At 42.9% G+C, this 26,251-nt stretch overlaps 1 protein-coding gene across 1 annotated transcript in view; it reads right to left on the reverse strand.

Annotated features, from left to right (window-relative positions):
• abcg1 (ATP-binding cassette, sub-family G (WHITE), member 1) overlaps positions 1-4,910 on the reverse strand; it is a 33,199-nt gene extending 28,289 nt beyond the window's left edge. The window contains exons 1-2 of the mRNA XM_060898109.1: positions 4,766-4,910; positions 2,862-3,105 (exon numbers count right to left, since the gene is read on the reverse strand). Coding sequence (XP_060754092.1) covers positions 2,862-3,105; positions 4,766-4,882 — 361 coding nt within the window. The 5' untranslated portion in view covers positions 4,883-4,910. The remainder of the gene's footprint in view (positions 1-2,861; positions 3,106-4,765) is intronic.
• Between the last annotated feature and the right edge of the window lie 21,341 nt (positions 4,911-26,251).

A 26,251-nucleotide genomic window follows, 5' to 3' on the forward strand; every position in this document is an offset into this window, starting at 1 on the left:
ACTTATAAATTTGTGAACTTGAGACATCTACAATGATGCAGTCATGAAAGTTATATATTCTCCAAGTTATTCATTACCAAGACCATAATAAATGTATTATAAATTAGAAAGGATGAATAGTCCTATTTCTCCAGTCTGCATGTAGGTCCGCATATAGTCCCAACATTTATTCGCTAAGACCTCCATAGTGTACTGTAGCTACAGTACAACATGATTAAATTGGTCCTCTCACCTATGTTGAAACATAGTGAAACATCAAGATAACTCAACAAAGAAACATCATGCTAACTGCTGCCATTCCTGACCATTTTCATACAAGCTCAATGCCAGTTCCAAGGCTTTATCTCTGGAACTGCATGCCTAATGTGCAGGCAGTACTATCATACTGGCTTTTAAGAAGAAAGGGTTCAAAATAATTGATAGCCATTTATGAAGGTTGAAGAAGAGTTAAATTGTGTCGCCAATTGTGTGAGCCAACCACTTACAGGGACACATTCATGAATATTTTATAACAACGTGACTGTGTCCTCAGTAATAGTATAACTACTGTACATACAGTATACTGTATTTGACCCAGACCTAAATTTTAGAAGGACTTGGAGGATGAGATATCCCCATAGGTGCCCAAATTCTAGGAAGCATCACAGAAACTACAGGACAATTTAAAAAAAATTGATAATGAATACAGGGCACATCATGTATGCTTTCATGTCACGCTTTCCAAAATCTGGGAGTCACGTGTAAGTTAAATCAAGGAATTATATTAGGTAAGTGTTTACACTCTACTGATCATTTATAGCAGTATTACTCTGAAATATGCCTGGCATTGCTTTCCATTTTTGCCTATTCACCTAAGGTGTTGGTTATTATCTGCCAACAATTCATTGTCACCTCACAGTTTTTGTAACGTTTTGAAGATAGCCTAAAGAAGTGCTATTCGGACTTCAATACTACCATGTATACTCTCCTGCTCAACGCTGATGGACAACACCACAGATTCACCCAACATTAAGATATTGGAATTGTGCAAACCAGCTCCTCGGGAAGTCTTTGTGAGCTACACTTAAATATCTCATCTCATCTCATTATCTCTAGCCGCTTTATCCTTCTACAGGGTCGCAGGCAAGCTGGAGCTTATCCCAGCTGACTACGGGCGAAAGGCAGGGTACACCCTGGACAAGTCGCCAGGTCATCACAGGGCTGACACAGACAACCATTCACACTCACATTCACACCTACGGTCAATTTAGAGTCACCAGATAACCTAACCTGCATGTCTTTGGACTGTGGGGGAAACCGGAGCACCCGGAGGAAACCCACGCGGACACGGGGAGAACATGCAAACTCCACACAGAAAGGCCCTCGCCGGCCCCGGGGCTCGAACCCAGGACCTTCTTGCTGTGAGGCGACAGCGCTAACCACTACACCACCGTGCCGCCCACACTTAAATATAAAGCTATTATTTACTGCATTAAAAGAAACATGTTCTGTTGACCTCTTTTATTAAAAAGTGACCCATGCACATCTCTAGGTCCATAAGTAAACTACTGTTAAAATAAATGCATGTCAATTCAGTCAAAAAAATGTCAACTGGCTTCCCTAATACATTAAAGCATACATAGATCATCATTTTGCATTGCTGCCCAGAAAGCTGCTGATTAACATCAGATAAATGATGCTGTATAGGTCAAGTTATACGCAGTCTGTTCTTGGCTGACTATAGGATGCATGTTTTGCGCTAGCTAACTAGATAGATACGGTAGATCTTGCATACCAATTATTGTACATCCAGGACATTCTTTCAACTGCCAAGAAGCGCACAACACAAATAATCATTTCAACCTTCTGGACATTTTGAATTCTGTGGTTCACAAAACATTGTAAATAAATACCATTTTACTTTTGATCCTAAAAGCCTCAGCACCCAAACTGAATTATATTGTGCATAAAATGACACTGAACAACACATTGTCACTTATACTCCTTTCACCCGTCCATTAACTATACAGCTTATCCATTAGGGTCACGGCGGAAGCTGGAGCCAGTCCCAGCTGACTTCAGGTAAGAGATGGGGTACATCCTTGGCCAATTTATCACAGGGCTAACACAAAGACAAACAACCATTCATACTCCTGGGCAATTTAGAGTACCCAGTTTACCTAATCTGTATGTCTTTGAACTGTGGGAAGAAACTGGAGCAAACCCACACAGGCATGAGAAGAACATGCAAAATCTACACAGAAAGGCCCCAGTCAGCCACAGGGTTCAAACCCAGAACCTCTTGCTGTGTGGCAACATTGCTAACCATTGCACCACCCAAGAAGTTTTTTTTTTAAACAAACAAACACACAAACAAACAAACAAACAAACACCTGAATATGTTGTCTATTGTTTGGATCTGTAATTATATTTGTTTAGATTACATAACCCCCCCCCCCCCCCCCCCCCCCTTATTTATTTATTTTAGTGTAACCAGAAACACTAAACTGACTTCTTCCTGTTCATTCAACCTGTCTGTAGCCTAGTAGCACTATAGTATATGCTGGGACCATATCCTGGTTTATTTGTGAGTCATTTTGGATAAAAGAATCTCCCAAATGGTTAAAATGTGATGAATACACAGCAGTGTATTTTAAATATAAAGTAATTATAAACTGGGGACTAGTACGTTTTGAGACTGAAGGCCACCCTAAACATTATATTTACAGATTGAAAGGTTTTAACATTTCAATCACTCACATTTCAGTGTGCAAATGCAGGTCATGCTTCAATATTCAAAATATATATAAACATGTTGGTCTTTCAAATAAAAGTCCTCTTCAGTCAAGACTCAATTAGTATTCAGGAAATTAAAATGATACCTTTCTTTCTCCACCATGGTCCCTCAGAAACTGAGTATGAGAGGTTTCTGAATTCAATATTGACTGCTGGTCTGCGGGGTAGGTACGAGAAGCGCTGTGCCTCTGTTAGGCCGTTCTCCACTTTTTTCAGGTGTGTATGTAACAGAGGGGTCTGTTGGCTGCCAGTGTGATTGGCTATTACATCATCGATGGAAACACACACTGTCCTGGTGTCCAACATGAGATCAGGAGGTCCATTGCTGTTCTGAGATAGGAACATAATAGAATAGGGTATAAGACAGCTTATGTAAAACAAGGTAAATAATTCACTGTATTATAACTATTCTATTTTTCTGAATATTCAGTATGACTACAGAAGCATTAGAATCCCTTATGGGTCACACTGTTTGTGAAACCTTTAATTCTGTTATTAATAATGTCAGTAAACATTTAAAATAAAGACTGCTCTCTTTTATATTTTGATTCTGGTGTGTGCAAGAATCATGTTGAACACGATCCACGAAGTGTGGACAGCTAACTGCAAACAGACGTGCAGGTGTCTAATCCCTGTCCCTATGATCACAGAAGACGTGGGGTTACTATCAGGCAAAGCTTCCCATCGGTTCAGCAAAAGGAAAACATCCAGTCTATAGCTTATGTTTATGTGGATCTCAGGTTCACATGAAAACAGTCTGCTGCCGTGCCATGTCATGTCACAGAATGGGTCTCTAAAAACTTATATGTGTTCTTTTTTCTATGTTTAGTATATCAGCAATCAAGCAAAGACATGGATATGGAAGAAAAAAACAACAACAAACAACAACAATGGACTATATCCGGATGCGAATGGACAGATAACATTTTTGAGAGTCTCTGTACACACTTGCTGAAGTCATATTCTGTAGTATAATGACTTTAAATATTAAAAACGATTTCTTTATATAACAGTTACTGTATATAAGACTGATGATGATGATTATTATTATTATTCCTAAGCTTTTTTTTTCCTCCAAAAGGTCCAGTGTTGTTCTTTATTTCCAGTCTAAAAAGGAGGTAATTCAGGTTCATTTGATCAGCACAGACACTATCCAAACAGCTACTGATATGTGTTCTTTTTTCTATGTTTAGTATATCAGCAATCAAGCAAAGACATGGATATGGAAGAAAAAAAACAACAACAAACAACAACAATGGACTATATCCGGATGTGAATGGACAGATAACATTTTTGAGAGTCTCTGTACACACTTGCTGAAGTCATATTCTGTAGTATGACTTTAAATAATAAAAACGATTTCTTTATATAACAGTTACTGTATATAACACTGATTATTATTATTATTATTATTATTATTATTATTATTACAGTATTCCTAAGCTTTTTTTTCCTCCAAAAGGTCCAGCGTTGTTCTTTATTTCCAGTCTAAAAGGAGGTAATTCAGGTTCATTTGATCAGCACAGACACTCCAAACAGCTACTGATATGTGTTCTTTTTTCTATAGTATATCAGCAATCAAGCAAAGACATGGATATGGAAGGGGAAAAAAACAACAATGGACTCTCTCAGGATGTGAGTGGACAGATAAACATTTTTGAGTCTATGCACACTTGCTGAAGTCATATTCTGTCTATATTAATATTTAAAGTCATTAATAATGACTTTAAATATTAAAAACGATTTCTTTATATAATAAAGTTACATAACACTGTGATTTTTATTCCTAAGCTTATTTTCCTCCAAAAGGTCCAGCGCTGTTCTTTATTTCCAGTCTAAAAGGAGGTAATTCAGGTTCGTTTGATCAGCACAGACACTATCCAAACAGCTACTGCTTCACCGTTTCAGGTAGCTTATAATGCTGCATCAGACAGTCTCATCTAACCAGACGTAAACGGTCACAGAGATAAACACTGGGTGTCTGTCTTACCATGATGATAGAGTTGGTCACAGTAGTGTTGCTGACTGAGAAGGCTGCTATAAGACACGCCATTCCTCCCGAGGACGCGCCTGAGGAAGCGGCCAGGTGACAAGAAATCTCGCGCATGAGCCCTGAGCGCGCGCGCGCTCCCTCTTTTCACTTTCTCACGCGTTCTGTTTGCAACCTCCGGCTCGCGCTGGACGCGATGACGTCACCCACTGGATTGCTGCACAGTGACGATTTTGATAAGCGACAAATAAAGTTCGGGGTCACATGATCATCTTCATCACTGAGTTTAGTTTTTTTTTTTATTTAAGATTAGACAATACAACAATAAAACAATAAGAACAAGTAGAAGACAAAGTGGCAGACATTCCAAGACATGGCAAAGGCATAAATAAAAAAAATAATAATAAGTAATATAGAAAAAAAAATAGGGGTGATAAGATAAATAAGTGAATAAAATAACATAAAATAATAAATAGAAATAAGTTTAAAGAAGGGCGGCACGGTGGTGTAGTGGTTAGCGCTGTCGCCTCACAGCAAGAAGGTCCGGGTTCGAGCCCCATGGCCGGCGAGGGCCTTTCTGTGCGGAGTTTGCATGTTCTCCCCGTGTCCGCGTGGGTTTCCTCCGGGTGCTCCGGTTTCCCCCACAGTCCAAAGACATGCAGGTTAGGTTAACTGGTGACTCTAAATTGAGCGTAGGTGTGAATGTGAGTGTGAATGGTTGTCTGTGTCTATGTGTCAGCCCTGTGATGACCTGGCGACTTGTCCAGGGTGTACCCCGCCTTTCGCCCGTAGTCAGCTGGGATAGGCTCCAGCTTGCCTGCGACCCTGTAGAAGGATAAAGCGGCTAGAGATAATGAGATGATGATATGTGACAGAGACTCAAAATACATTTTTAATTCAATTAAAAAATAATGGGAATGAGGGGGTTGCCTTGGACATTTTGACTTTATGTATATGGAATTTACCTAGTAATATAAGGAGATCAATTATGTTAAATTTATTATTGTACGAGAAAGTGCCAAAAATAATGATTTTCTCATCAAAGTGATACTTGACTGTAGTTTTAGCGAAAAGAAAATTTCCCAAATCTTTCCAAAAGGTGATACAAAATGGGCATCTATAAAATAAATGGATGATACTTTATCTTTTTTACAAAAGGTACAGCTGTCATCGATATCGGAAAATCTGGAGATGTATGCATTAGTAGGATAGATGTTATGTAATAGTTTAAGATGTAATTCTCTGATTTTGTTAGAAATTAAAAATTTAAATGGGACAAGCCAAGCTCTACTCCAGTTTATATCTTTGAAGAGGGAGTTCCAATAAGTCTTCTTCATCACTGAGTGTTTCATCCTTGTTTTACTTTGATGATACTTACTCCTATGACAAAGGCGGCTTGAACTTTATTGATTTTGGTGCACTTAATAATGCCTTCAAAATAAATTGGATCAAAAAGTATTTGAAAAACCCCACATCTATTTGGAATTTCATTTCGCATCATGTATTCTCAAATTTAGGCGGCCTTAATTTCCTGCTGCTCTGCAATTACAGCATTCCAAAAATACCACTGAAACTTTCTCACTTCCATCGACAGGTTCTTCTCACATGGACATTGATTTACAAACACAGTTTCTCTCCGCAGAGTTGCTTCATTTGAAATAACCCTAATATTGTTTATAAAAACAAAACACTATTTTTGGATAAATGGTTTAACAACGGAATTGTTACGGTTAGTCAATTGTTCAAAAAAGATGGGTTGCTGTATAATTATTCTGAATTTCTTATGAGATATAATATACCAATAACACCTAGAGAATTTTCAGTGGTTTTTGATGCTATTCCTTCTGGTCTGTGTATGTTATTCAGGGGCTCTTACAGCTCTCATCCCTTATCATTCAATCCTCCTGATGTATGACAGTCTTCTCTTGGTAAGGTTTGTTTTTCATCTGGTAAGCTTCTTAACCCCAAAGTAAGAGCCATGTTTCAGGATGGCCTAGTCTCTGTCCCTCCAGCATCATTTTATTGGGCCAATTTTGTGTCTGATATTGAATGGAAAAAAGTTTGGACGTTACCACAAAGATTTTTTCTATCAAATAAAGTCAAATTGATACACAAATTCTACGCTGCAAAACAATATTTATCAAGATTTAAGAATGATATTGATATTAACTGTTCTTTCTGCCAAAAGCATCCTGAAACATATACTCACTTGTTTTGGTCATGTGAATTCACTTATAAATTCTGGAGGGACTTCCACAGGTATGTTGCTGATTCTGTCTTTTCTGATTTTCACCTTTACTATAAGAATGTTATTTTTGGATTTCATAATTTTAATCACAAAGATAAAGTTGCATTCTTTTTTATAAACATGTTTTTATTTTTAGCAAAGTTTCACATACACAAGTGCAAATTCATCAACAGAAAGCCTGAACTCTCATCTCATCTCATTATCTCTGGCTGCTTTATCCTGTTCTACAGGGTCGCAGGCAAGCTGGAGCCTATCCCAGCTGACTACGGGCGAAAGGCAGGGTACACCCTGGACAAGTCGCCAGGTCATCACAGGGCCGACACACAGACAACCATTCACACTCACACCTACGGTCAATTTAGAGTCACCAGTTAACCTAACCTGCATGTCTTTGGACTGTGGGGGAAACTGGAGCACCCGGAGGAAACCCACGCGGACACGGGGAGAACATGCAAACTCCGCACAGAAAGGCCCTCGCCGGCCATGGGGCTCGAACCCGGACCTTCTTGCTGTGAGGCGACAGCGCTAACCACTACACCACTGTGCCGCCCAGCCTGAACTCTTTGTACTTAAAAAAGAACTTGAACAATAGACTATATGAGGACAATCTCTTCATCGAAAAACACAAAGGCTTTAAAGACTATCAACATTTGCAAATCGTTAAATTTGTTTACATGAAATATGCTCTCGCACACTTAATTACTCTCTTGTCTATTCTGTTTTTTTCTCCTTTTTCTTTATATATTTTTTAAGTCTGTTCTTGGAATGTCTTGTTCATATCTGTATTTTGCTCTTGATTTCGCTCTGTTTAATTGTACTTAATAAAGTTTAAAAGAGAAGGGGAAAAAAGGAAAGAAAAGAGAGGAAAAAAGAAAGAAGGGGAAAAAAAACTTTGATGATACTTGAATGATACAGTATGATCTAGGCGGAAAACATATCTGTTTAGTCAAGCCTTGTGTTAATGGTGTTTATGAGGTAAAGGAGTAGATCTGGAGGGTCCTCAGACAGAGTGTTTTGGTAAACTGGGATGTATGGATGCTGTCAGTCCCCACTCACTTGCTCACTCGAGTTTGTTGACGGTATAGTGGCTGCTGCTTTGTCCCGGGGCTCCCTCATGCCTGTGTTACCTTCTGGCTCTCCCCTTTTAGTTATGCTGTCATAGTTAGTTGCCGGAGTCCCTGCTTGTACTCAGTGCAATATGTATACTGTTCCTACTTATTCAGGTGACATTGGGCATACCTAACAACCTGTGTTTCTCTCTCTCTCTCTCTCTCTCTCTCTCTCTCCCTCCCCCCAAATCTGTCCCTCTGAGTTACATGTCAGTCCTGGGATCGAGATGCTGACCTCTTCTGTTCCTCGGAACCGCCTGATCCATCCTGGTGCCCTGTGTCTGGTTGGAGTCTTATTGCATCACTCCTGTGGAGGGTGGCCCCATGTGGACAGTTGGGGGCACACCTGGAGGATGCTCTGGACTCTTGCGGTGGTGCTTTTGTGGCTGAGGACTGCAGTTGACTTGCTGACTTTAGGGCTGCAGTTGACTTGCTGACTTTGGGACTGCGGTTGTCGTGAATCATTTTGCGCTCGGGTTTCCGTAGGTGGGGGGGTTTATAGCATCAACAAAACTGACTTTATATTAGGACTGTTAATGTTATAGTCATGTTGTCTGTTGTTGCCTAAATGAGGATGGGTTCCCTTTTGAGTCTGGTTCCTCTCAAGGTTTCTTCCTCATGTTGTCTGAGGGAGTTTTTCCTTGCCACTGTCGCCACAGGCTTGCTCATTGGGGATAGATTAGGGACCAAATTAGCTCATATTTTAAGTCGTTCAAATTCTGTAAAGCTGCTTTGCGACAATGTTTATTGTTAAAAGCGCTGTACAAATAAACTTGACTTGACTTGATCAGTTATGTAAGATCACATTGGTACTGATAATGTTAAATTTAGTTATAAAGTTCGCCATGATATAACAAAATATTTATTGATTAAACTGGGATGCTAGGATGTAAGTGGGTCAAATCAGATTTTTTGTGTCTCGTCTGCGAAACACGTTTGTCTTTTTTCACGACACTTTGAACAGCAAAAAGTCATATAGAATCTAACATTTTTCATTCCCTTATCTAAAGCCCTTGGCCTGTATCTGTATGATTTTATGCATTGTGCATGACTGCATGATTCACTGTCAGAAATAGGGGTGCAGTAGAAGTCCATTTCTGTCCCCCTAGGGTTCATTATTGGACCTCAAGCTACAGTGGGGCTTGAAAGTTTGTGAAACCTTTAGATCTATATTTCTGCATAAATATGACCTAAAACATCATCAGATTTTCACACAGTCCTAAAAGTAGATAAAGAGAACCCAGTTAAACAAATGAGAAAAAAATATTATACTTGGTCATTTATTTATTGAGGAAAATGATCCAATATTACATATCTGTGAGTGGCAAAAGTATGTGAGCCTTTGCTTTCAGTATCTGGTGTGACCCTCTTGTGCAGCAATAACTGCAACTAAACGTTTCCGGTAACTGTTAATCAGTCCTGCATGCCTGCTTGGAGGAATTTTAGCCCATTCCTCCGTACAGAAAAGCTTCAGCTCTGGGATGTTGGTGGGTTTCTTCACATGAAATGCTCGGTTCAGGTCCTTTCACAACATTTCCATTGGATTAAGGTCAGGACTTTGATTTGGCCATTCCAAAACATTCATGTTATTCTTCTTTAACCATTCTTTGGTAGAACGACTTGTGTGCTTAGGGTTGTTGTCTTGCTGCCTGACCCACCTTCTCTTGAGATTCAGTTCATGGACAGATGTTCTGACATTTTCCTTTAGAATTCACTGGTATAATTCAGAATTCATTGTTTCATCAATGACGGCAAGCCGTCCTGGCCCAGATGCAACAAAACAGGCCCAAACCATGATACTACCACCACCATGTTTCACAGATGGGATAAGGTTCTTATGCTGGAATGCAGTGTTTTCCTCCCTCCAAACATAACACTTCTCATTTAAACCAAAAAGTTCTATTTTGGTCTCATCCGTCCACAAAACATTTTTCCAGTAGCCTTCTGGCTTGTCCACATGATCTTTAGCAAACTGCAGATGAGCAGCAATGTTCTTTTTGGAGAGCAGTGGCTTTCTCCTTGCAACCCTGCCATGCACACCATTGTTGTTCAGTGTTCCCCCGATGGTGAACTCACAAACATTAACATTAGCCAATGTGAGACAGCCCTTTAGTTGCTTAGAAGTTACCCTGGGGTCCTTTGTGACCTAGCCAACTATTACACGCTTTGCTCTTGGAGTGATCTTTGTTGGTCGACCACTCCTGGGGAGGGTAACAGTGGTCTTGAATTTCCTCCATTTGTACACAATCTGTCTGACTGTGGATTGGTGGAGTCCAAACTCTTTAGAGATGGTTTTGTAACCTTTTCCAACCTGATGAGCATCAATAATGCTTTTTCTGAAGTCCTCAGAAATCTCCTTTGTTTGTGCCATAATACACTTCCACAAACATGTGGTGTGAAGATCAGACTTTGATAGATCTTTGTTCTTTAAATAAAACAGGCTGCCCACTCACACCTGATTGTCATCCCATTGACTGAAAACACCTGACTCTAATTTCACCTTCAAATTAACTGCTAATCCTAGAGGTTCACATACTTTTGCCACTCACAGATATGTAATACTGGATCATTTTCCTCAGTAAATTAGATTAGATTCACTTTCTTGATCCCACATCGGGGAAATTCATGTGTTACAGTTGCAAGAAAATGTCATACAGATAACAAAATAAAACTGAAATAAAAATTAGACAAATGAAAGATTAAATACAGAGGGCTATTTGCATTATCTACCATGAAAAAGTATAGAAATATTGCCTTATTGAGGGGCTCAGAAAAAATAGCACATTACAGGTAGACTCTGTATAATATATATATGTATAAAAATAGTTTAAGACCCATATTATTGTACATAATAATTGCATTGATGAGAGATGGCAGAGGTAGTAGTGGTGAAGTAGTGCAAATATTACGACAAACAGGTTATTGGTGCTACATTAAAAGTGTATAAATAAATGACCGAGTATAATGTTTTTGTCTCATTTGTTTAACTGGGTTCTCTTTATCTACTTTTAGGACCTGTGTGAACATCTGATGATGTTTTAGGTCATATTCATGCAGAAATATCGAAAATTCTAAAGGGTTCACAAACTTTCAAGCACCACTGTAACTGTATGTACCTTTTTAGGGCCAGAAAGGTACATATATGTTTCCAACCTGTATATAAAGGGTTCAAATAAGTACCTTAGAGGGTACTGCCCCAGTGACAAGCCATTGTACCCATCAAGGTACAATAATGTACTTTATTTCCTGAGAGTGTTGGGTGACTAGATAGTTGCTCATGAATGAGCAGGTGTATTGTTGTCATCACTGCTGAACCCAATCCGGGCTTGAGGTGAACTTGACGTTGACTTGGTCAGAATTGCAGCAGTAGGGTGGCCAGTTCCTTTCTGTGCACACACACACACACACACACACACACACACACACACACACACACACACACACACACACCTATGGGCAATTTAACCTAACTGCCAGTTAACCTAACTGCATGTCTTTGGACTGTGGGGGAAACCGGAGCACCCAGAAGAAACCCACACAGACATGGAGAGAACATGCAAATTCCATATACAAAGGCACTTGTATGTGGACCCTGTCAGTCACTGGGCTTGAACCCAGAACCTTCTTGCTGTGAGGCAACAGTGCTAACCACTGCATGATATATAAAGAAAATCCATCCATCCATTATCTGTAGCCACTTATCCTGTACAGGGTCGCAGGTAAGCTGGAGCCTATCTCAGCTAATTATGGGTGAGAGGCGGGGTACACCCTGGACAAGTCACCAGATCATCGCAGGGCTGACACAGAGACAAACAACCTTTCACACTCACACCTACAGTCAATTTAGAGCCACCAATTAGCCTAAGCTGCATGTCTTTGGACTGTGGGGGAAACCGGAGCACCCGGAGGAAACCCATACAGACACGGAGAGAACATGCAAACTCCACACAGAAAGGCCTTCATCAGCTGCTGGGCTTGAACCCAGGACCTTCTTGCTGTGAGGTGATCGTGCTAACCACTACACCACCATGCCACCCATCTCAGCTCATCTCATTAGCTCTAGCTGCTTTATCCTGTTCTACAGGGTCGCAGATAAGCTGGAGCCTATCCCAGCTGACTACGGGCGAAAGGCGGGGTACACCCTGGACAAGTCGCCAGGTCATCACAGGGCTGACACATAGACACAGACAACCATTCACACTCACATTCACACCTACGGTTAATTTAGAGTCACCAGTTAACCTAACCTGCATGTCTTTGGACTGTGGGGGAAACCGGAGCACCCGGAGGAAACCCACGCGGACACGGGGAGAACATGCAAACTCCGCACAGAAAGGCCCTCGCTGGCCACAGGGCTCGAACCCAGACCTTCTTGCTGTGAGGCGACAGCACTAACCACTACACCACTGTGCTGCCTAAAGAAAATCTAATAAAATAAATTATGTTTATAAAATCTTTTCATCTGTTTAATTCAGTTGTGCATTCAAATTGTATCTTTCTGATAAATACTTATATGATGACTGAATGTAGCAGTTCCTGATGTGGGTGGAGCACAGAAGCACGGCAGGCGAGAGTTGATGGTCACACACAAACACTTTATTTCACTTATTTCAGCTTTTCAGCACTCACTCACTCAACACACACACATGCGTTGTGGTCAGGAGGGACCCCCTTTTCTCTGCTCTCTCCCTCCTTTTATGCTCCATCTCTATCAAACACACACACACACACACACACACACACACACACACACACACACACACATTAATTGACAGCAGGTGGAATGGCTTAGCCACTTACCTTCCCTGACCCCGCCCTCCATTTACAGACTGCTGCTTGGCCACGTCCCCTCTGCCACATACCCCCACCACCCGACTCAGGCCGGGGAGCCATCCAGCCTGAAGCTGACTCCCCCCCTGACGGGACAGGAAGTCTCCCACCACCATCTGTGCCCCCGGCCTGTGGATCACCTCGAACTTAAATGGCTGGAGGGCGAGATACCAACGGGTGATCTGCGCATTGGCATCCTTCATGCGGTGGAGCCACTGGAGGGGCATGTGGTCTGAACAGAGAGTGAAAGGGCACCCCAGCAGTTAGTATCGGACGGCGAGGACTGCCCACTTGATGGCAAGACACTCCTTCTCAATTGTGCTGTACTTGCTTTCATACATCGACAGTTTCCGGCTGATGTACAGCATGGGGCGCTCCTCGCCCTCCACCTCCTGGGACAAATCGGCCCCCAGACCTCTGTCCGATGCATCAGTCTGCAAAATAAAGGGGAGAGAGAAGGAGAGAGTGTAAAAGTGGCCCCCCACACAGTGCAGCTTTTACCTCAGAGAAGGCCTGTTGGCAGTACTCTGTCCACTGGACCGGATCTGGAGCCCCCTTTTTAGTGAAATTGGTTAGTGGGCTGGTGACGTCCGAATAATTAGGTAGAAACCTACAATAATAGCCAGCCAGCCCCAAGAACCATCTCACCTCCTTTTTGGTCTTGGGCCTCAGGCAGGGCGCAATCGCTGCAGTCTTATTAATTTGGGCACGCACCTGCCCATGACCCAAGTGGAACCCCAAATACCGTACTTCCACCCGCCCAATTGCACACTTTTTCGGGTTAGCTGTGAGGCCCGCTCACCTCAGCGACTTTAGAATGGCCCTCAGGAGTTCCAAGTGCCGCGGCCAATCATGGCTGTAGATTATTATATTGTCTAGATAGGCGGCCGCATAGGCAGCGTGAGGGTGGAGGACCCTGTCCATAAGCCGCTGGAATGTAGCGGTCGCCCCAAACAACCCAAAAGGGAGCATGACAAATTGGTGTAAATCAAACAGTGTGATAAAGGCTGTTTTCTCTCGGGATAGAGGAGTCAAGGGGATCTGCCAATATCCCTTTGTTAGATCCAGTGTCGAATAAAAGTAAGCAGCACCTAACCGATCAAGCAACTCATCAATGTGAGGCATTGGGTATGCGTCAAATTTAGATGCCGCGTTGACCTTTCTATAGTCCAAACAGAACCGGACCTACCCGTCGGTCTTGGGAACCAGGACCACTGGGCTGCTCCCATCACTGTGGGACTCCTCAATTATGCCCATTTCGAGCATGGCCTTGAGTTCATCCCAAACTACCTTTTTCTTGTGTTCGGGCAAGCGGTAAGGGCAGCTACGCACTACCACCCCCGGGGGTGTTTCGATGTGGTGTTCTATGAGGTGGATACAACCAGGAAGGGGCGAGAACACGTCGGAAAATTCCTTTTGCAACTTGGCCACCTCCATGAGTTGGGCCGGTGAGAGGTGGTCTCCACAAGGGACCGGAGTGGTCCGAGATGTTATCTTTTTCACCTCCGGCCCCAGCTCCGCCTTCTCTGGGACTACCAATGCCAACGCCACGGAGACCCCCTCATTCCAGTGTTTTAAAAGGTTGAGGTGGTGGATTTGCAATGCCCCACCCCTATCCATTCACCACCCCTCATAGTCGACATCCCCAACTCACCATGTGACCTCGAAGGGCCCTTGCCACTTGGTGACTAATTTGGAGCTTGATGTGGGCAATAATATGAACACTTTGTCTCCTGGTGTGAACTCTAAGGCGCGTGCCCCTGTCATATAGCCGGATTTGACGTTCATGTGCCTGCCGCACATTCTCCTGGGTTAGGTGAGTGAGGGTGTGGAGTTTTGCGTGCAGGTCAAGAATGTACCTGATTTCGTTTTTGCTAGGTAAAGGTCCATCCTTCCAGTTTTCCCGTAGTATGTCCAGAATGCCACGCGGCTTATGCCCATATAATACGTCAAATGGAGAAAACCCTGTGGAGGCTTGCGGGACCTCTCATACTGCGAATAACAGGGGCTTGAGCCACTTATCCCAATTATGCACATCTTCACTTATGAATTTCCGGATTATGTTCTTGAGTGTTTGGTTAAATTGCTCTACTAAGCTATCCGTTTGTGGGTGATAGACACTGGTGTGGATAGACTTAATCCCCAATAACCCATACAGTTCGTGCAGTGTGCATGACATAAACGACGTGCCTTGGTCTGTCAGGATTTCTTTTGGAATCCCGACCCGGGAGATAAAGTGGAAGGGCGCTTCTGCAATACTGCATGCTGAGATATTGTGGAGAGGCACTGCTTCCGGATATTGCGTTGCATAGTCCACCAGAACTAAAATAAAGCAATATCCCTGTGCTGACCAATCTAATGGCCCATGAGATCCATCCCAATTTGCTCAAACAGGGTCTCGATTAGAGGAAGAGGGAGCAACGGTGCTTTTGGAGTGGCCGCGGGATTTACTAATTGGCATTCACAGCACGCCGCACACCACTGACAGACATCCCTGCGAATCCCTGGCCAATAGAACTGGGCCATTATTCGGGCTAGTGTTTTATCTTGTCCCAAGTGTCCAGCCATGGGATTAAAGTGAACCGCATGGAATACGAGCTCCCTGCGGGTCTTTGGGATTAACAATTGGGTTATTCGTTCACTAGTTTGAGTGTCCTGTGTCACTCGGTACAATCCATCTTTTACAATAGCAAAATAAGGGAAGGTCGGTGCTGCGCTTGGCTGAAGAGTTTGACTGAAGAGTCTCGTCTCGTCTCGTCTCACGACTGCTTTAATGGGAAATCCCCAAGGGAATCCCCGAGAGAGGGAGGAGGAGCGGGCTGCTCCTCACTTGGACGCAGTGTTGACATAGACGGCTCTGTGACAGCTTCTCCAGTCAATGCCACACCGGGATCTTCCCATGACCTACTAGTGCAGGACCCACTACGTGTTAAATATTCCATCAGCTTTTTAAACCCTGGCCAATCAGTACCCAAAATCAACAAGTGGGTGAGACGAGGACTAACCGCTACCTTCACTCTATGCATTTGGCCCCGGAATAGAATACAGACAGACACTAAGGGATAATTGTGAACATCCCCGTGCACACACAACACTTTCACCACTTGTGCTCTCCCCAATGCCTCACCTTGCACCAGGCGGTGAATTGAGGTCTGATTACAACCAGAATCCACCAAAGTGTGATATGTATCCCCTTGAACACTTACTAGTATGCGATACATTCTGGCCCAATCGGGGGTGGTTTCTGGTGTGTTGAGGATCCGGATTACAGCTTCCACCTCCCTTGCGGAGCTCTGACTCTGGAGATGCTCCGATTCCCCACCGCGCTAGCACACCAGCCCAGGCTTTCCCTCTGCACTGGTGTTATGGGTGTCACTCACCTGAGGAGGAGACAACACAGACATGGAAGAGGAAGATGGGAGGACACCACGGGTGCGACGGGCTGGTTGGGGAGGAGCCAGCCGCTGCCTCCGCGGCAGGGGAATGGGGTGGGGAAATGAGAGAGAGAGAAGAGAAGCGAGGGGAGACACCTTGTCTGCCTGCCGTCAGAGCCGCCTCCAGATGATCCTCCGCCAGCTTGATGGCTCGTTCCAGCGACGCCAGGCGATGACACTGGACCCATTCTGCCGTTCCTTCCGGAAGTCGACAGATAAACTGTTCCAGTGCCACCAGATTGATGATCTCGTTGGCGTCGCGGTCTTCTGCCCTCAGCCACCACTGACAGGCGTCCCAGAGTTGCTGGCCAAATGCAAACAGCCGGCCGACCTCCTCCAATGCCAGCGTCTGGAAGCACTGGCGATGTTGTTCCAGGGAGCGGCCGACCCGCTGCAGGATGGCTTTCCTCAGGTCAGCATACACCAGTCAGCTGTCAGCAGGGAGCTGCTGCGCTGCAAGCTGTGCCTCGCCAGTCAGGAGTGGGAGGAGGCGTGCCTTGGCTGCTTGCTTGAAGAGGGCGAGGAATGCTTCTGGATCGTCCTGCGAGCCCATCTTCATGAGGGTGCCGGCTGCGGTGGTCGACGCCCCTGCTGATGCGAGCAGGTGATCGTCTGGCGATCTTCCTGCTGGGCCAGCATCAAGGCTTCGAAGTGTTGCTCTTGTTCCTTTCAGAGGGCAATCAGCACTTGATGCTGGTTCTGCTGGGAGGTAGCGAGGGCAAGGATGAGCTCTTCAAATGGGGAGGACTCCATGGGGTGGTCCCCTTCTGTGCTCCTAGGTTTTGGCACCACTGTAGCAGTTCCTGATGTGGGTGGAGCACAGAAGCACGGCAGGTGAGAGTTGATGGTCACACACAAACACTTTATTTCACTTATTTCAGCTTTTCAGCACTCACTCAACACGCACATGTGTTGTGGTCAGGAGGGAGCCCCTTTTCTCTGCTCTCTCCCTCCTTTTATGCTCCGTCCCTGTCAAACACACACACACACACACACACACACACACACACACACACACACACATTAATTGACAGTAGGTGGAATGACTTAGCAACTTAATTTCGCTGACCCCGCCCTCCATTTACAGACTGCTGCTTGGCCACGCCCCTGCTTCCACACTGAACATGATTTTATTTGATTTTATTGGTCATTAAACTAATGTATTTATTTTTTGTCCGGCCCACTTTACATCGGACCAAATGTAATGTGGCTTCTTACCTAACATGAGCTTAAGCTACCAAATAGACATTATATACCAAACACAACCATAAAGTCCTACAAGTCCATTGAACATCTGTGTTGAATTAGTGGGGGTCTCTGATATTCCCATGCACCTCCTCTTATCAGACAAAAAGATGCAGGCAGAACATATGCATATATTAGTGCATGCGCCCCCTTGCAGAATTTCTTTCCTTCCCAATAACATTTGCCTACTATGCAAGAGCAGAAATCAAGATCAACTGACATTCTAGACGAAGTTCTGGCTCTGGCATGACAAAAAAAATTATTAATTAATTAAAAATAAATTAAAAATCATTGAAATTTTACTTCTGTATATGTGTCTCTTTCATAACTGTAAAAAAACCCCACCTCATTAGTCAATTTCTGGTTTATATTTTTTAAACAATTAGAAAACTATTTTAACTTTAGTATTTTGAGCACATTAAGACAAGTGTATTGCACACATTATTATTATTATTATTATTATTATTATTATTATTATTATTATTATTATTATTATTATTATTATTATTATTATCCTTTTATAACTTTTTTTAAATAAATAACAAATACAAATTGTTGTCTCTGAAAAAAAAAAATCCAGTAACATTGTTGTTTTTGATTGTGCACATGTAAAATCATTATCCTGAAGGGGATGATCTTATAACACAAAAGGACCAGATGATCTGACCAGTTGGACAAGATTAGACAAGAACAGTCAGAAAATTAATGAAAATTTTAGCTTCTTTTATTCTTTCCTCCTTTGACCTTCAGTAACCACTTCATCCTGGTCAGCATGGCAGTGGATCTGGAGTACACTCCAGGAGTACAGGGCATGAGGCAGAAATACACCCTGGATGGGATATTAGTCAGTCATTAGATGAGTGAAAATATGCCAGTTTATATATATATATATATATATATATATATATATATAAAATCTCCTTCTCACCCCTGGCAGGGGGGTGGTATCCATGTCATCCTCAAGCTCGGGTCCTCTACCAGAGGCCTGGGAGTTTGAGGGTTCTGCGCAGTATCTTCGATGTTCCTAGGACTGCGCCCTTCTGGACTGAGGCTTCAGATGTTGTTCCTGGGATTTGCTGGAGCCACTCTCCCAGTTTGGGGGTTACTGCCCCAAGTGCCCCCACTACCACGGGGACCACGCAACCCTTGACCTTCCACATCCGTTCCAGCTGCTCTTTCAACCCTTGATACTTCTCAAGTTTCTCATGTTCCTTCTTCCTGATGTTGGTGTCAGCTGGGATCACCACATCTATCACCACCACCCTCTTCTTCTCTTTGTCCACCACCACTATGTCCGGTTGGTTAGCCAGGATCTGTTTGTCAGTCTGGAAGCTGAAGTCCCACAGAACCTTGGCCCTGTTGTTCTCAGCCACCTTCTGTGGTATGGCCCATTGGGACTTGGGTACTTCTATTCCATACTGGTTGCAGATGTCCCTGTATACTATCCCAGCCACTTGGTTGTGCCTCTCCATGTACGCTGATCCAGCTAGCATCTTACACCCTGCTACTATGTGCTGGACTGTTTCAGGGGCTTCTTTGCACAGTCTGCATCTTGGGTCTGATCTACTCTGGTAGATCCTCGCCTCTATGGCTCTTGTGCTTATGGCCTGTTCTTGTGCTGCCATGATTAGTGCCTCTGTGCTGTCTGTCAGTCCTGCATTATCCAGTCACTGGTAGGATTTCTTGATATCAGCCACTTCCTCTATCTGACGGTGGTACATGCCATGTAGGGGTTTGTCTCTCCAGGTTGTCTGTTCCTCCTCCTCCTCTGCACTCTCATCAGGGTTCTGCTGCCTGAGACATTCACTTAGCAGTTCATCCTTTGGGGCCATCTTTCTGATGTATTCTCGGATTTTTGATGTTTCATCCTGGACCGTGGTCTTGACGCTCACTAGCCCTCGGCCTCCCTCTTTCCGCTTAGTGTATAGTCTCAGGGTGCTGGACTTGGGGTGGAACCCTCCATGCATGGTGAGGAGCTTTCTAGTCTTGATATCTGTGGCTTCTATCTCCTCCTTTGGCCAGTTTATGATACCAGCGGGGTATCTGATGACTGGTAGTGCGTACATGTTGATGGCTCGGACCTTGTTCTTACCATTCAGCTGACTTTTAAGGACCTGCCTTACTCTCTGGAGGTATTTGGCTGTGGTTGACTTCCTTGTGGCTTCTTCATGGTTTCCATTAGCCTGTGGGATGCCAAGGTACTTGTAGCTGTCTTGGATATCACCTATGTTGCCCTCTGGTAGGTCAATCCCCTCAGTCCGGATCATCTTGCCTCTCTTTGAGACCATCCAGCCACACTTGTCCAATCCGAATGACATCCCTATTTCATCGCTGTAGATCCGGGTGGTGTGGATCAGCGAGTCTATTTCTCGCTCATTCCTGGCATACAGCTTGATGTCATCCATGTAGAGCAGGTGGCTGATTGTTGCCCCACTACGGAATCGGTACCCATAGCCGCTCTTCGTGATGATCCGACTGAGGGGGTTCAGGCCTATGCAGAACAGCAGTGGTGATAGCGCATTTCCTTGGTATATGCCGCACTTGATGTTGACTTGGGCAATGGGTTTTGAGTTGGCCTCTAGGGTTGTCTTCCACATTTCCATTGAGTTCTGGATGAAGGTCCTTAGGTTCCTGTTGATCTTATACAGTTCCAGACATTCCAGTATCCATGTGTGTGGCATTGAGTCATAGGCTTTCTTGTAGTCAATCCAGGCAGTGCACAGGTTGGTCTGTCTCTTCTTACAGTCTCGGGCAACTGTTCTATCGACCAGTAGCTGGTGCTTGGCTCCTCTGGTGTTACTGCCAATCCCTTTCTGTGCCTCGCTCATGTATTGAGCCACATGCTTACTCATTTTTGCCGCAATGATGCCTGACAGGGCCTTCCATGTTGTGCAGAGACAGGTAATTGGCCGGTAGTTGGATGGGATGGGTCCCTTCTGGGGGTCCTTCATGATTAGGACTGTCCTGCCTTGGGTTAGCCATTCTGGGTGGGTTCCATCCCTCAGCAGCTGGTTCATCTGTGCTGCTAGGCATTCATGGAGTGCAGTTAGCTTCTTCAGCCAGTACGTATGGATCATATCGGGGCCTGGTGCTGTCCAGCTCTTCATCTTTGGCACTCTTTCTTGGACGTCTGCCATTGAGATGGTTACTGGTTCTTGTTCTGGGAGGTTGCTGTGGTCAGCTCTTAGGTCCACTAACCCTTGGACATCGGTGTTGTGTGATGCCTTTCTTTCCCATATGTCTTTCCAGTATTTTTCCACCTCAGCTCTTGGTGGGTCTGACCGGTTGTTGTTCCCCTGCCACTGAGAGTACACCTTGGCTGGTTCAGTGGAGAACAGCTTGTTTATTCTTCTGGCCTCTCCCTCCTTGGTGTATCTCTTCAACCGGGTGGCCAGAGCTGTTAGTCGCTGTTTGGCAGTTTCGAGTGCCTCTGGTATGGAGAGTGAGTTGTACTTCCTGGGTGCCCCTTTATTCACCATGTTCCCTTTCTGTAGTTCAGCTAGCTGGCTAACTTCTCTCTGTGCTGCCTTTATCTTGGCCTCTAATCGTCTCTTCCATGGTGGATTGTTATGTCCCGAGCCCACCTTGTGTCCATGATTACTGTTGCTGTACTTGCTTGTTGATGACCAGTGATGGTTCTTGTGGAGATTGTCTTAAGAGCAGCATTCACATCTACTAGTAGATCTTCTGAAGGTACTTGGCAACTCAGCTTTGGTATTCGTCAGGGGCTCCAGGTTTCCAGTTGGGTCACGATCTTCCTTCTCAGGTCAGCAGCTCTTGTGTTGAGGCTGTTGTGTTGAGGCTGTAGCATCGTTGTTGTATTTCATTAATCTCTAGTTGTGATAGTAGATTTCGATTACGGATGTTGGAACACTGGGCTAATAGCTGTTGCTTTGTTAGCCTTGATTGTGGGTTTCGAAGTATCCAATGGTCCCACATTCGCTGCATGTATCCCCTCTCTCTGGGATTGCTTGTATAGTAGCATTCCAGCAAATCCGTATTTTCTGTCCTCGTCCATCGATGTCTGGTTCCAGTAGCCCATTTCTCATCAGTTTGCCCTGGTTCCCTAGCAACTGGGCGACGTCTGAGCTGGTATGACTCTATCAGTTATGTCTTCACTCATTCCTGAGGTAGGCTGATATATCAGGGAATGGGACCCTCCCTAAGGACCATTACTGGATGATGTTTTGCCCCAACCGGGATTCGAACCCTGATCTCCTGCGTCGTAGTCGGTGAGCATTACCACTGTACTATCCAGCTGAGATATATATATATATCTCAGCTGGATAGTACAGTGGTAATTACGACGCAGGAGATAAGGGTTCGAATCCCGGTCGGGGCAAAACATCATCCATATATATATGGGGGGGGGGGGCAGTTCTCTGGTAACAACAAGAATTTGACTTCCTACTCGCATCTGCATTGTGGTGTCTCGCTAGGGGACCTGACTGCAAGTAGAACTCGTGATCTCCCAGTCGAGAGGCAGACATACTAACCACTGTATATATACACACACACACACACACACGCGCGCACACACAATGATCAGCCACTGAAAGGTTTTATGAAAGGTATTATGACCACTGAAAGGTAAAGTGAATAACATTGATTATCTTGTTACAATGGCAGTTAGCAAGAGAACAGTCAGTTCTCAAAGTTGATGTGCTGGAAGCAGGAAAAATGGGCAAGCATAAGGATCTGAGTGACTTTGACAAGGGCCAAATTGTGATGGCTAGATAATTGGGTCGAAGCATCTCCAAAATGGCACATCTTGTGGGGTGTTCCTGGTATGCAGTGGTTAATACCTACCAAAAGTGGTCCAAGGAAGGACAACCGATGAACCGGCGACAGGGTTATGGGTGTCGAAGGCTAGCCCATATGATCTAATCCCACAGAAGAGCTACTATGGCACAAACTGCTGAACAAGTTAATCCTGGCTAAAACAGAAAGGTGTCAGCATTAACTTTTTCAGCAGTTATATTCATTATTTGTTATATTTTCAGCAGATTTTTTTAATTATTTATATAAATGAATATACTTTTCAGAAGTTGGACATTTCTGTATTGTAAATCCTTTTTTTTATTGATCTTTGGAAATATTCTAATAATTTGAAATATTGGATTTCTGATTTTCATGAGCTTTTAACCATAATTATCAAAATTAAAACCAAAAAAGGCTTGAAATATTTCACCTGACGTGTAATGAATATAGAATATCTGAAAGTTTACGTTTTTCAATTAAATACATTTTTTTTTTACTTTTTCATAATATTCTAATTGTTTGACATGCACTAGTGTGTGTGTGTGTGTGTGTGTTTATATGCAGGAGGGGTGTCTGGTCACAAGGGACTACATGTGCCTCTTTTGCTGTTGCTGTGGAATCTGAATCTTTTTTGCTGACGAAGTGTCTCGTCCACCACAACAGCACTACTGCATGTTTATATTGGTTTAACATTTTAAACTGTAATAATACACAGATAATAAATACTAAGAAAAGGAAATTCATGATAATGATGTGTGGGGTGTGTTTAAGTAAGGGGCATACGACATTTAAACAAAATTATTAATAAAGAAAAGCTTGCAATGACCATTTACACTGTGTAATCTGTACAGCAGATAGAAGACACAAGAAAGCTCATCATAATTATGAATTAAAACATAATATTTCATTCTTGTCTTTGTACTTATAAGATTTTTATGTGTGCATTGAAACACAATGTATATTATCTCTAATCTCTTTGTAAATTTGTTTTTGTTTTTCTCTGTTTTTCTCAAAGTTCAGTTTAGTGTTTTTGAATAAAATGTAAACGAGAGATTATTACTAAGCCTCTCCCACCGACCCCTCCCGCACTATGGGTGTAATAGTATATAAATGGAGCTTGCCACAGGCAGCTAATGACTGACATTGCAAGTTTTGGCCTAACAGCATGAAAACATTGGGATTGATCATCCTTACTATCATGCTGCTGACAGCTACCAAAGGTATAATATGACATGTTTGCAGGAAAGGATCAGTTGCTGCTTGAGGGGGCTGTTTCAGAAGAATTTTATGTTTGGATGTTATGTTTGGATGCATGATTCCTTACACTGAGTGATGGTTCTGTTTATCAGCTGATGATACAGATGTTCTTGGCTGGACATGTGGCCATCGAGGGCTTTGCAGAAAGCAGTGCTATGCCCAAGAATACACGGTGGGTTTCCGTGGATGCCCTCACAGATACAGGTACTACACATTAAATATTTTAAAGCTATTATTATCACACTAATTTAATTTGCAAACAGTAAATAGCGAACATTTACTAACCAATATACACTGCCTGGCCAAAAAACAGTCACACACTCTAAAATTTTATTGGACCACCTTTGATTATAGCACGCATTCGCTGTGGCATTGTTTTGACAACCTTATGCAAGGTCACAACATTTATTTCCACTGCATTAATTTTTCACTGAGATCTTGTTTTGATGATGGGAGAGTCAAACCACTCCATAAAGTCTTCTCCAGCACATCCCAAAGACTTTCAGTGGGGTTAAGGTCAGGATTCAATGGTGGCCAATTCATGTGTGAAAATGATTCCTCCTCCCTGAACCAGTCTTTCAATTTTCAATTTAAGCCAATGAATCCTGACTTTGTTGTCATGGAATATACCTGTGTCTTCAAGGGGGAAAAAATCCATTTATGGGATAACTTGGTCATTCAATAGATTCAGGTCGTCAGCTGACTTCATTTTATTGCCCCATAATGTTGCTGAGCCTCGACCTGACCAAATGAAGCAACCGGATCATAACACTGCCTCCAGAGGTTTATACAGATGCCACTATGCATGATGGGTGCATTGCTTCATGAGCTTCCCTTCTTACCCTGCCACACCCATCACTCAGGAATAGTAAATCTGGACTCATCAGACCACATGACCTTTTCCATTGCTCCAGAGTCCAGTCTTTATGCTCCCTAGAAAATTTAAGCCTTTTTTATCTGATTAGTCTCACTAACAAGTAGTTTTCTTATGGCCACACAGCTGTTTAGTTCCAATCCTGCGAGTTCTCATCACATTGTGCACGTGGAAATGCTCTTACTTTCACTCTAAGTACTCTCCAATCAAGGTCAGTCAATTTTTTTTCCCAACCACATTTCTTCTGTGAAGTTGATGGTTCACCACTATCCTCTCAGGTTTTAATAATGTGTTGGACAGTTCTTAACCCAATTCCAGTAATTTCAGCAATCATTTTAGTTGTTTCCTTTGTGTGATGCAGGGCCAATAATTTGACCTTTCTGAAACAGTGACTTTTTTTTCCACAACCACGTGATACATCTTCCAACATGGTTGTTTAAGAAATGCAAAGCTACTCACTGCATCAGTTAGGGTTAGAAGAATTGCTGCCAGCTGAAACACATTAATTATCCAGTAATTATCCAGTCAAAGGCTCTTAAGTATTTGCTTATTTGAAATCCAAATGGTGACATTTTGGCCAGGCAGTGAACAAACCACATTATTAATCAATTTCTCCCTAAACCTAGCTTTTTATGCTGAACAGGCTCAAAGGATCAAATGTACTGCACTTATCTCTGTTCATTTCCAGATGCTGTGCTTTGAGATCGTAACCACTCGGGACCAAATCAATTCCTGGAACAGCATTCACTCCTACCCTGTACATCTTGTTTGCCGTTTTACAATAATCCCTCTTATATTACATGTTTACATACATGCACACTAAATATTTCTCTGCTTATTCATATAATGTACTAGCAAGGAATCATGTACAGGGCAATTTACAGAAGAAAACAGATTTACACTCTACACTGAAGATAAATACTTAAAGCAGTGATTTAAAAGAGTTTTTATTGTTCTGATTTTTAAATATTTGCAATTGGTTGTAATGGATTTGAGCAAAGCAGCTCAGCTCATGTCCTATATTTCACAACACATAAAAGAACAATAACAAAGCTGACTGACACAATGATGAAATAAAACGTGATAACTTTGGTCTTGAGGTCACACTCTTGTCATCATCCCCACATCATCTTCCCACACATCTGGGGTTTTTTTTGCCTTCTTTTCCAATTTTGATAATAGTTTCTTGTTCCTTTTGGTTCTCCTCCACAACTTTTGCAACATGTTGTATAATTTGTTCAGCATTTTAAGTATCCATTTATAGTTTTTTGAATCTTAGAATATTTGTTTTTGTGTATAATGCATATTATTTTGATGATTACTTCTTAGCGGTTCTACATATCAGTTACACACTTGCAGTCTGGCCCTATCTTATGCGCTGTTACAAATAACATACACCAAGTACATTCTAAGAGTGGCTTTTTCCAAGATCTGATTTTAAGAATAAGAAGCATTTTTAACTCAGTATGATACATTAAAATGTTTCCTGGTCAGTTTTATATGTTTTTAAAGTAGGTGAATATAGTAATAATAAGTACAACCCCGATTCCAAAAAAGTTGGGACAAAGTACAAATTGTAAATAAAAACGGAATGCAATGATGTAGAAGTTTCAAAATTCCATATTTTATTCAGAATAGAACATAGATGACATATCAAATGCTTAAACTGAGAAAATGTATCATTTAAAGAGAAAAATGAGGTGATTTTAAATTTCATGACAACAACAC

This window comes from Neoarius graeffei, chromosome 17 (assembly GCF_027579695.1).
Source record: "Neoarius graeffei isolate fNeoGra1 chromosome 17, fNeoGra1.pri, whole genome shotgun sequence".
Lineage (NCBI taxonomy): Eukaryota > Metazoa > Chordata > Actinopteri > Siluriformes > Ariidae > Neoarius > Neoarius graeffei.